Here is a 12,876-nt window from a genome sequence, read left to right as displayed (position 1 = left end):
TCTGAAACTTCGCAGATGTATTCAAAAATAGTTAAAGAAGTTATAATAAAAATTTCAGCTTTTTAGCATGGATTTCGTTTCACGCTAAAACCACCTTAAAGCAGCCTCCTGGAATTCTTAATTGAAAACCAACTACGTCTATTTGTTTTCCAACTTTTTCTCTTTTAAAAAGTATTACTTTGTTGTTAATATTAACTGTGAATAATGTAAATTATTTAATATAATCCAAAACAACATCTGAGTAGTTTAGATAATTAATTTTAACAATCTGATTGTTAAAATCAAACTAAGCTTTCAAAATAATTTGCAATAAATGTTGATTTTAACTAAAAATGATTAAATTATGTTTTTTAAAGAATAATTTACTGAAAATATAAATTATTTTACAGTTTTCGATTACTGTAATTTAATAGAATAAAGCTTTTTGAGAGGGAAATTTTTATAATTTTTTAGTAACTTTTTTAATCTTATAATTCTATATTTTTTATTTTTTATTAGCACACAGAAAATAAGACTTTGGGAAAGTTCAAAATTATTAATATTTTATTTTAAAAGGTTAGTTTTAAGTTTTGAAGATTTTAAAATATATTGAAAAAGAATCTTAATAAGAATAAAAAAAAAATGAAAACGAAACGTACATTTTTTTTAAATTCAAACAAAAAATGATAAGCCTTTCAAGAATTTTTGTAGGTTTTAAGATAATAATAAAATTGCCTCAAGATTTATGCTCAAATTTCAAATAATTTTTTTATTTTAAAAAGGGACTCTAAAAGAGAATTGAATCAGAGTTACAAAAATACAAAAAAATTCTACTGTGCTTAATAAATATTTAAAAGTATTCAAACAATTCAAAATTAATTTAAAACATGTGAAAAATTTCATTTTTTTTAAAAGTAGATTGTTGAAGATTTTGAAAAAAGTTGAACTAAAATTACAAAAGTTTTCAGGAGAATGAAAAAAAAATTCTTTAAATTTTCTGAAAAATGTTTTTTTTTTGGAAAAATTAACTAGGATAATGTTCTAAAAGATTTCAAAGTATTTCCAACAAGTTTTCAAAAAATAATCTGAATGATTTTAAGCCACATTTTTTTCTTTATAAAATATTAAGACTAATTCGAAAAAATTTTTAAGACATTTAGAGGGTTTTGAAGTCTTAAAAATATTTAAAAAAATGGTAATTTGAAAGTTACAAAAATTTTGAGAAAACTGTAGATTTTTGCAATTTTGTAAAAAAGCTTTTTATGAATTTGGAAAGGTTGGGAGAAAATTAAACAATATTTTCGAAATTTTTAGGAAAATGTAAAGTTATTTTCTAGAAGATTTTAACACAATTTTTTTGGATTTTGCAGAATTTTTTGAAAATTGTAGTTTAAAAAATTTCGAGAGTAAAAAATTAGTTAAAGTTATACATTGTAAACCAATTTAATTAATTAAATATAAATAATATATGATATAATAATAATAATTAATAAAACATGAATTAATATAACTTAATAAAAAAATTAAAATATTTTTAATCAAGTAATTCATTTGGAATAAAAATTCGACTGTTACATTTTTGATTCAGAATCAATTTTTATAATTGAAAATTTATTTAGTTTGTTGCCTTTGATGGTAGAAAATGAATCCTTTTGGTTGAAAATATACCTGTTTTGTTGAAAAATTAACAAAGTTATTAATATTTTTTTTTTTATTAACAATTTATCATTGGCATTGAAATTTTATTTATTTGGTTGAAAATTATTTAGTTTTTAGTTGAACGACTTTATTACAAATTCAATATTTCTATCGAAGGTTAATAATTTTAGTCGCAAATTCAAATGTATTTTGTTGAAAATTCGTTCGTTTCTTTTTTGTTTTTGAGTTGAAAATTATTTTTGGTTTTGTTTAAAATTCGATTGCTTTATATTTTGCTTAAAATTTCATCTCTTTTGGTAGAAATGTTATCATTATGGTTGAAGATTCAAATATTTAATTGCAAATTCATTTCTGAGGTTGAAAAATTAAATTCTTGATCAAAAATTCATTTCTTTCTTTGAAAATTTATCGGTTTCAATTGAAAATTAGTCTTTTTTTTTAAATAAAAAATTAATCTTCTTGGTTGAAAATATACATTTTTTCTCGAAAATCAACTATTCGCTAAAAAATCATGTGTTGGGTTGAAAAATATCTTTCTAGTTGGAAAATCAACTACTTGGTTAAAAATTCATATTTTTGGTTTAAGATTCATCATTTTTGTGGAAAATTGATTTCTTTGGTTGAAAATTTAAATATTTTTTAAAACTTAAAATTTTTTTTTGGAATTTCGTCTTTGTTTCGTTGAAAATTAAATTTTTTACCTTAAAATGAACTTTTCTATTTTTAAATTGAAAATTCATATCTTTTAGTAAAAAAAATTCATCTCCCGGGTTGAAATTTCAACTATTTAGTTAAAAATCCATTTCTTTGTTTGAAGGTTCATCGTGTTAGATAAAAATTTAATTCTTTGGTTAAAAATGTCTTTTTTTATTATTTTTTTTTTGTAACAGATAATTTAATTACCTATTCCAGTTTTTGAAAAAAAATTTATTACTTTTATATGAAAATTCATGTTTTTTTCATTCATAATTTTAGTTAAACAATTATTTCTTCAGTTGAAAATTTGGTTAAAAATTAATTTCTTTGGTTGAAAATGTATCGCCTTTAAATGAAAATTTATGTATTTTCATAGATTCATCATTTTAGTTGAACATTTATTTCTTTGGTTTAAAATTTAACTATTTTTTGCAAAATTAGTATTATTGCTTTGTTGAAAATTAATCATTTTAGTTAAAAATGTATTTTTCTGGTCGAAAACTGAATTATTGTTTCGATTTGTTTTTATTTTGTTTTAAAATTAATTTTTTTACTAAAAACTTAATTATTATATTTTCAGTTGAAAATATGTCTTTTTGTTTAAAAATTATTAGTTTTTTTTGTTGAAGATTCATAATTTCAGTCAAAAATTCATTTCTCTGATTGAAAATTTAACTATTTTGCTAAACAAAATTTTTTTTTTGTTCTTAATTAATTTTTTAAACTGAAAATTCAAATATTCTATTTTTAGCTGAAAAATTGCCTTTTTTAATTAAGAATTTAATTATTTGATTGAAAAATTAACAATTTTAATTGAAAATTCTTATTTTTTATTCAAAAAAGTTCCCCTTGGAAAAAATTTCATGTTTTTGGTTAAAAATGTAACTATTTTGTTAAAAATTCTTCTTTTTTTAATGGTTACAAATCCATTTTTTTAACTCAAAATTAAATTACTCTATTTATGGTAGAAAGTTTATGTATTTTTTTTAAAATACGTATTTTAAAAAAAAATTTTTTTGAATTGAACTGTTTTTCATTTTTAATTGAAATCAATTTTCGTTAAATATAAAAATTTAATGTTCTTGATTCAAAAATCCTCTGTTTGGTAAAAAATTCGAATTTTTGGTTGAAGATTCATAATTTTACTGCAAAATTTTTGCCTTTGTTTGCAAATTCAACTATTTTTCTAATTTTTTTTTCGTTTGTAAGTGAAGTTTTTAAACTGAAAATTGATGCATTATATTTTTAGTTGAAAATGTTCCCTTTTTAGTTGATAATTCAGCTATTTGCTTGAAAATTCATAATTTTTTATGAAATATTGAAATATTTAGTCAAAATTTCGTTGTTTTCTCGTTGAAAATTAAGCTTTTGATTTGAAAATGCATTACTATAGTTAAAAATTTTACTATTTTATTGAAAAAAAATTTTGAATTAATTTTTCAAACTATTTTTTAACTATTTTTTTAACTATTTTTTTATAATTCAACTATTTGGTTGAAAATTAATCGTTTTGATAAAAAATTGGATTATTTTGTTAAAAATTCGTTGTTTTCCCGTCAAAAATGAAGCATTTGAGCTAAAAATTTATTATTGCAGTTAAAAATTTAACCATTTCATTTAAAATTCTTGTTTTTTGTCATTAATTTTTTTGCTGAAAAATGAAGTACTTGGTTAGAACTTGATTTTTTTGGTTTAAAGATTCATCATATTAGATGAAAATTTTATTTCTTTGATTGCAAATTTAATTATTTTGTTGAAAAATCTGTTGCAGTGGTTAGAAATAAAACTTTTTTTTATTGAAAATTCAAGTATTTTATGCTTGGTTGAAAATTTTTCTTTTTTAGTTGAAATTTTGTCTTTTTTGGTAAAAAATTAATTTTGGAAGAAAGTTCATCTTATTGGTTAAAAATAGAATTATTTTTTCGAAAATTATTATTTTTCTGTATCAAAATTAATCATTTTAGTGGAAGATTCATTACTTTGGTTAAAAATTAATTTTTTTAACGGAATTGAAGAATTTTATTTTGGGTAGAAAAGTTACCTTTTTTCTTTGATAAATTCAAAATTTAACTACTATATAGTTAAAAGTTGAACTATTTTATTATAAATTTATTTTATTAGCTGAAAATGTAACTGTTTCAGTTTTGGTAGAAATTAAATGAATTTTCTTAAAAATTCCACTCTTTTTGTCTAAATATTAACTAGATATTACATTTTTCCTTAAAAATTCATATTTTTTGGTTGAAATGCAACCATTTTTTTGAAAAAATGTATCCTTTAAAGGAGAAAATTCAGGTATTTAACTGAAAATATATCTTTTAGGTAGAAAAATGAACCACTTGGTGAAAAAATCAACTTTTTTGTTTGAAGATTCACTATTTTAGTGGCAAATTTATTTATTGAAAATGTAACAATTTTGTTAAAATTTTGTTGCATACTAATTTTTTCAAACTCTAAAAGTATTCTAATTTTAGTTAAAAAATTACGTTTTTAGTTGAAAAATCAAGTAATTGGTTACAATTTTATTTTATTATTTTTTTTTGTAAAAAAAAAACAAGTAAGAAAATGTAAATCTTCGGTTAAAAAATTTAACAATTTTATTAAAAATTATGTTGCTGCTAGAAATTAAACTTTTTTATTGAAAATTCAAGTACTATATGTTTAGTTGAAAATGTTCTTTTTTTTAGTTGAAATTTTGTCTTTTTTGGTAAAAAATTAATCTTGGAAGAAAGTTCATCTTATTAGTTGAAAATGTAATTATTTTTTCGAAAAATACTATTTTTTTGAATTAGGATTAATCATTTTAGTCAAAGATTCATTACTTTGATTAAAAATTAATTTTTTTAACTGGAAATTAAAGTATTTTATTTTTGTAGAAAAGTTTTCTTCTTATGTTGATAAATTCAAAAATGAACTATTTTTGATGAAGATTAGTCATTTAAATTGAAGATTTTGAAGACTTTAATTCAAAACTTTCATTAAAAATTAATTTTTGAAACTGAAAATTAAAGTATTTTATTTTTTCTCGAAGTTTTTTTTTCTTTTTTGATACTTCAACTATTTTGTTGAAAATTCGTCCTTTTTGGGAAAAAGTTAATTTTTTTTATTAGATTTATTATTTTTTATCGTAAGAATTTTTGAATTATTACAAATCCCCTTAACTTTAAATCGTTTATTTTGTTTAAAATTCATTGTGTTTTTTATTGAAAATTAATCATTTAAATTTTGAGAAATGTACTATATGGTTAAAAATTTTACTATTTTATTGAAAATTCATCTTTTTTATTTTTGATGAAAACTAATCATTTAAATTGAAGATTTTGAAGACTTTAGTTGAAAACTTTCATTAAAAATTAATTTTTGAAACTGAAAATTAAAGTATTTTATTTTTTCTCGAAGTTTTGTTTTCTTTTTTGAAAATTCAACTATTTGGTTGACAATTCGTCATTTTTGGGAAAAGTTAATTTTTTTATTAGATTTATTATTTTTGATCGTAAAAATTTTTGAATTATTACAAATCCCCTTAACTTTAAATCTTTTATTTTGTTTAAAATTCATTGTGTTTTTTATTGAAAATTAATCATTTAAATTTTGAGAAATGTACTATATGGTTAAAAATTTTACTATTTTATTGAAAATTCTATTGTTTTTAATAATTCAATTTTTTTATTGAAAATTCATCTTTTTTTATTTTTGATGAAGATTAATCATTTAAATTGAAGATTTTGAAGACTTTAGTTGAAAACTTTCATTAAAAATTAATTCTTGAAACTGAAAATTAAAGTATTTTATTTTTTCTCGAAGTTTTTTTTCTTTTTTGATGATTCAACTATTTTGTTGAAAATTCGTCCTTTTTGGGAAAAAGTTAATTTTTTTTTATTAGATTTATTATTTTTGATCGTAAGAATTTTTGAATTACGATTTTACAAATCCCCTTAACTTTAAATCCTTTAATGTAATTTGGAAATCAGCCCCTATTGAAATTAACAATTTTTCGTTAAAAATATTTTTGCCTGAAAAAAAGAAAAATTTCACTTACCGTTAAAAGGACAGTATTCTTGATAACTTTGATTTCCCTGAAAATATGAGGCAGAATATATTTCGTAACTGATTCTACGCCTGAGAGCGTTCCTGTATTTGTCAACCAGACAGATAGAGTTTTGTAAACAGAAAGTCGGACATTTTTGAATGGCTTGCAGAGACTCAGTGTCGACTGATCTTGTGAAACTTTCTCAGTCCAGTCAAGCGTTTGTTGTACGAGTTTCAGGATTGTATTTGAAAATGGTATCAGTTCCTTTTTAAACCTAAACATTTTTCTTATTTAATTTAACAAATAATAAATTTAAAAAAAAAAAACAGTCAGGATGTCTATCCAACGGATTCCGGAACGGATCTAACCCGGAATTTTAATTCCTTTATCAATTTTTCTGTTCCAAATCAGATTTTTAATGATTTTTGGAAAATTCTTCATTCCAGATCAAAATTTTAATTATTTTTAGAAAATCCTTTGTTCTCGATATGAGCAATAATTTTTTCACTCGAAAATGCGGGGGTTTAATTCAAAATTATGTATAAATTGCTTCAAAAATTTTCCGTTCCAACTGAAAATTATCAAATTTTTTTGAAAAATTTCATCTTTTAAATCAGAAACATAATTTTTTCAAAAATTCTCTGAACCAATTCAAAATTATATATAAATTACTTCGAAAATTTCCTGTTCTATCTGAAAATTATCATTTTTTTAAAGGGTTCCCTCTTCCAAATCGGAATAATAATGATTTTTAGAAAATTATTTGTCCCAGATCTGGATTAGGTTTTTTTTTTTTTTGAAAATTCTTTGATCCAATTCAGAATAAACATCATTATATTTTTTTTTTGAATTCAGGTCTAACTCAGCATTATAAATCTTTTGGAAAATTTCCTAATTAAACTGAAAATTAACATTATTTTCCAAAATTTCCGCTGCCAAATCAGAATTATAATTAATGTTCGAAAATTCTTTGCTCTCGAGCTGAACAATCATTTTTTTCGAAAATTCGGTGATTCAATTCAAAATTACGAATAAAATGATTCGAAAATTTTCCGATCCAACTGAAAATTACCAAATTTTTTTCAAAAATTTCATCTTCTAAATAAGAATAATAATTATTTTTAAAAAATTCTTTGTTCCAGATCGGAATTACAATTTTTATAGAAAATTCTTTGATCCAATTCAAAATTACATATAAATTCTAAAAAAATTTGTTGTTCCAATCGAAAATTATTTTTTATTTTCCAAAATTTCCTATTCCCTGAGTCAACTGAAAAATTTTGAAAAAAAATTTTTTTTAGAATTTTTTGTTCCAGATCTGAAATATTCTTTTTTTTTAATTCTCTGATCCAATTCAGAATAAACTTCATTGTACTTCTTTTTTTTCAAATGCAGGTCTAACTCAGCATTATAATTCTTTTGGAAAATTTCCTAATTAAACTGAAAATTATCAATATTTTCAAAAATTTCCGCTACCAAATCAAAAATATAATTAATTTTCGAAAATTCTTTGCTCTCGAGCTGAACAATAATTTTTTTCGAAAATTCGGTGATTCAATTCAAAATTACGAATAAAATGCTTCGAAAATTTTCCGATCCAACTGAAAATTACCAAATTTTTTTCAAAAATTTCATCTTCTACATAAGAATAATAATTATTTTTAAAAAATTCTTTGTTCCAGATCGGAATTGCAATTTTTATCGAAAATTCTTTGATCCAATTCAAAGTTACATACAAATACTAAAAAAATTTCTTGTTCCAATCGAAAATTATTTTTTATTTTTCCAAATTTCCTATTCCCTGAGTCAACTGAAAAATTTTGAAAACAATTGTTTTTTAGAATTTTTTCATTATTTTCCAAAATTTCCGCTGCCAAATCAGAATTATAATTAATGTTCGAAAATTCTTTGTTCTCGATCTGAATAATATTTTTTTAGAATATTCTGTAATTTAATTCAAAATTACACAATTAATTAATTAACCAATTAAAAAGGATCCATTTGGAAACAACAATGGAATATTTAAGTTTTTATTTTAAAAAGTTAACTTTTAAACAAAACAATACAATTCTAAGAAAATGGTTCAATATTTAACCAAATAGATAAATTTTCAATTAAAAAATATAAAGTTTCAACCAAAAATAGAATAGTTCAATTTCAAAATTTAAAAAACGACCAATTTTCAACCAAATTTATGAATCTTCAGAAATTTCTTTTAACAAAGTAGTACAATTGTAAAAAAAAATTAATTTTCATCAAAATCCACAAATTTTCAACGAAAAAGTTCAATATTTAACGAAATAGTTGAATTTTCAACTACAAAATATTAATTTACAGCCAAAAATGGAACAGTTCAATTTTTAGATCAAAAACTAATTTTCAACCGTAAAAAACGAATTGTTAATAAATTAGTTAAATTTTTAAATAGATAAATGTTAAAAAATAAATTTTTAAAATTTAGTTCTACTTTAAAATATATTTTAATTAACAAAAAAAATATTTTCAACAGCAAAAGATAAATTTTCCATAAAAAATGAAATAGTTAAATTTTGAGTTAAAAAATCTAATTATCAACCACAAAAATACAAATTTCCAACAAAATGTAAGATATTTAACCAAATAGATGAATTTTCAATTAAAAAACATCCACTTGAAATAATAAATACAGTATTTTATTTTCCAGTAAAAAATTCAAATTTTCAATCAAATACATGAATTTTCAACATATAATTGCTTCGAAAAATTTCTTATTTAAGACAAAATTATCATCTTTTCAAAAATTCTCTGATCAAATTCAGAATAAACTTCATTGTACTTCTTTTTTTTGGGGGAAAAATTGGTTAATTAAACTAAATATTACAATTATTTACCAAAATTTCCTCTGCCAAATCCGAATTATAATTAGTTTTAGAAAATTTTTTGTTCCAGATTTGAATAATAATTTTTTTTCTTACATTGTCTTTTCCAATTTAAAATGACATATATAATTGCTTCGAAAATTTTCCATTCTATCTGAAAATTATCATCTTTTTTCCAAAAGTTCCCTTTTCCAAATCAGAATTATAATTATTTTTAGGACTTTCATTCTCCCAGATATGAATTGAAACTTTTTTTCGAAAATTCTCTGATCCAATTCCGAATAAACTTAATTGAACTTCTCTTTTGAATTCAAGGTTTTGAAATTATTTTGGAAAATCCCCTAAATCAACTGAAAATTATAATTTTTTTCAAAAATTTTCGATTTGAAACTAGAATTTTAGTAATTTTTGGAAAATTCTTTGCTCTAAATTTAAATTATAATTTTTATCGAAAATTCTCTTATCTAATTTAAAATAACTATTAAAATTTATCCGAAATTTTCTTGTCACAACTGAAAATTATAATTTTTTTTTTTTCAAAAATGTCCTCTTTAAAATCAGTGCATATACAAGTGCTTCAAAAAATTGTCTGTGCCAACCGAAAATATTAATTATTTTCAAAACCTTCCTCTGCCAAATCAGGATTATAATTATTTTGATAAAATTCTTTGATCCAGATCTGGATTATAATTTTTTTTCGAAATTCTATAATCCAATTAAAAAGTACATAATTAATTAATTATTTAAAAAGGATCCATTTGCAACAAAAAATTGAATATTTCAGTTTTTAATTTAAAAAATTAATTTTGAAACATAACAATAAAATTTTAATAAAATAGCTTAATATTTAACCAAATAGTTAAATTAAAAATGAAAAATATAAAGTTTCAACCAAAAATAGAATAGTTCAATTTCACGTTTAAAAAAATGAATATATATTTTTTAATAGTTAAATTTTCAAGCAAATCGATGAATCTTCAAAAAAAAATTTAACCAAAAAAACAAACAATTTTTAACAAAATTCATGAACTTTTAATTAAACAAGAAAAATTTTCAACAAAAAATGGAAAAGTTACGATTTTAGCATAAAAAAACAACTAATTTTCAAAAAGAAAATGAAATTTTTAACAAAATAGTTAAATATATAACCAAATAGTTGAATTGTCAACTAAAAAAAATACATTTTCAACCAAAAATGGAATAATTTAATTTTCAGGTTAAAAACTAATTTTTAAACGTAAGAAAACCTATTTTTAATAAATTAATTAAATTTTCAAATAGAAAAATCTGCATAAAAAGTTTTAGCAATAGTTAAATTTTTATTTAAAAGAAACTAATTATCAATGACAAGAAAGCAAATTTTCAACAAAATAGTTAAATATTTCAACAGATAGTTGAATTTTCAAATAAAAAACTTTCACTTGTAACCAAAAATACAGTATTTTATTTTCCAGTAAAAAATTCAAATTTTCAATAAAATACGTGAATGCACTCTTCCAAGTCATAATAAGCATTTTAATTTTTTTGGAAAATTGCCTCATTATACTGAAAATTATAATTATTTGCAAAAATTTCCCTTCTAAATCAGAATTACAATTAGTTTTCGAAAATTCTCTGATCCAGTTTTGAATAATAATTTTTTTTCGAAAATTCTCTGAACGAATTCAAAATTACATACAAATGTTTCGAAAATTTTCTGTTCCAACCGATAACTATATTTTTTTCAAACATCTCATCAGGAAAAATTAGGATTATAATGATTTTTAGAAAACTCTTTGCTCCAATTCTAAATTATAATTTTGTTTTAAAAACTCTCTGATCCCATTTAAAATTACATACAAACTGCGTCGCAAATTTTCTGTTCCAACTTAAAATTATTATTATTATTATTTTTTTTTGAAAAATTCCCTCTTCTAAATAAAAATAATAATTATTTTTAGAAAATCTTTGTTCCAGATTTAAATGATAATTTTTTTTCCTCAAAATTCTTGGATCGAATTCAAAATTACATACAATTGCTTCAAAAAATTTGCTGTTCTCACCGAAAATTACAATTATTTTCGAAAATTTCCTCTTCCAAATCAGAATTATAAAGATGTTTAGAAAATTCTTTGATTTAATTTAGAAGTAAATATAAATGCTTTGAAAATCTTCCTACTCTAAGCCAAAATTATCATTTTTATCGAAAATTCTCTGATTCAATTCAAAATATACTTCATTGTACTTCTTTTTTTTAAATCCAGAGCTAAAAAAGCATTATAATTCTTTTGGAAAATTCCCTGAAACAACTAAAAATTAACATTTTTTCAAAAATTCTCTATTTTAAACTAGAATTTAGTCTTTTTCGAAAATTCTTTGTATCAGATCTGAACTGAAAATTTTTTTTAATTTTCTAATCCAATTAAGAATAAACTTTAATGTAATTTTTTTTGAATCCAGGTCTAAAAAAGCATTATAATTCTTTTGGAAAGTTCCCTAAATTAACTGAAAATTATGATTCTCTTCAAAAATGTCCTCTGTCAACTCAGAATTATAATTATTTTTATAAAACTCTTTGTCCAAGACCTAAATCAATTTTTTTTTCAAAAATTGTCTTATCCAATTCAGAATATACTTCACTGTACTTCTTTTTTTAATCCAGGTCTAAAAAAGCATAATAATTCTTTTGGAAAATTCCCTGAATCAACTGAAAAGTATTTTTTTTTCAAAAATTCTCTATTTCAAACTAGAATTATAATAATTTTTAGAAAATTTATTGTGTCAGATTTGAAATATATTTTTTTTTCTCAAAAAATTTTGATCCAATTTAAAATCACATATAAAAGGTTAAAAAATATCCCGTTTAAACTGAAAATTATCATATTTTTCAAAAATTTTCTTTTCCAAATCAGAATCATAATTATTTTTAAAAAAGTTTTTGCTTCAGATCTAAAAAATTTTTTCGAAAATTTTGTGGTCCAGTTCAGAAAATAGTTCATTTTAATTTTTTTTTAATCCAGGTGTAACACAGCATTATAATTCTTTTGGAAAATTTCCTGAACCAACTGAAAATTATGATTCTCTTCAAAAATGTCCTCTGTCAAATCAGAATTATAATTATTTTGATAAAACTCTTTGTCCAAGACCTAAATAAATTTTTTTTTTCAAAAATTGTCTTATCCAATTCAGAATATACTTCACTGTACTTCTTTTTTTAATCCAGGTCTAAAAAAGCATAATAATTCTTTTGGAAAATTTCCTGAATCAACTGAAAAGTATTTTTTTTTTCAAAAATTCTCTATTTCAAACTAGAATTATAATAATTTTTAGAAAATTTATTGTGTCAGATCTGAAATATAAGTTTTTTTGAAAACGTCATGATCCAATTCAAAATTAAATATAAAAGGTTCAAAAATACTTGATTGAAATTCAAAAAAATATCATTTTTTCAAAAATTTTCTTTTCCAAATCAGAATTATAATTATTTTTATAAAACTCTTTGTCCAAGACCTAAATAAATTATTTTTTTCAAAAATTGTCTTATCCAATTCAGAATATACTTCATTGTACTTCTTTTTTTAATCCAGGTCTAAAAAAGCATCATAATTCTTTTGGAAAATTCCCTGAATCAACTGAAAAGTATTTTTTTTCAAAAATTCTCTATTTCAAACTAGA

General features: G+C 20.9%; 1 protein-coding gene across 1 annotated transcript in view; it reads right to left on the bottom strand.

The window, feature by feature from the left end:
• Positions 1 to 12,876, bottom strand: part of LOC117177779 (proline-, glutamic acid- and leucine-rich protein 1-like) — a 51,352-nt gene that overhangs the window by 15,564 nt on the left and 22,912 nt on the right. The window contains exon 4 of the mRNA XM_033368694.1: positions 6,374 to 6,638. Within this exon, the coding sequence (XP_033224585.1) occupies positions 6,374 to 6,638 (265 nt within the window). The remainder of the gene's footprint in view (positions 1 to 6,373; positions 6,639 to 12,876) is intronic.

Source organism: Belonocnema kinseyi, chromosome 8 (assembly GCF_010883055.1).
Source record: "Belonocnema kinseyi isolate 2016_QV_RU_SX_M_011 chromosome 8, B_treatae_v1, whole genome shotgun sequence".
Classification (NCBI taxonomy): domain Eukaryota; kingdom Metazoa; phylum Arthropoda; class Insecta; order Hymenoptera; family Cynipidae; genus Belonocnema; species Belonocnema kinseyi.
Note: the sequence above shows the minus strand (reverse complement) of the source record. Positions and strands in the feature narration are given on the sequence as shown.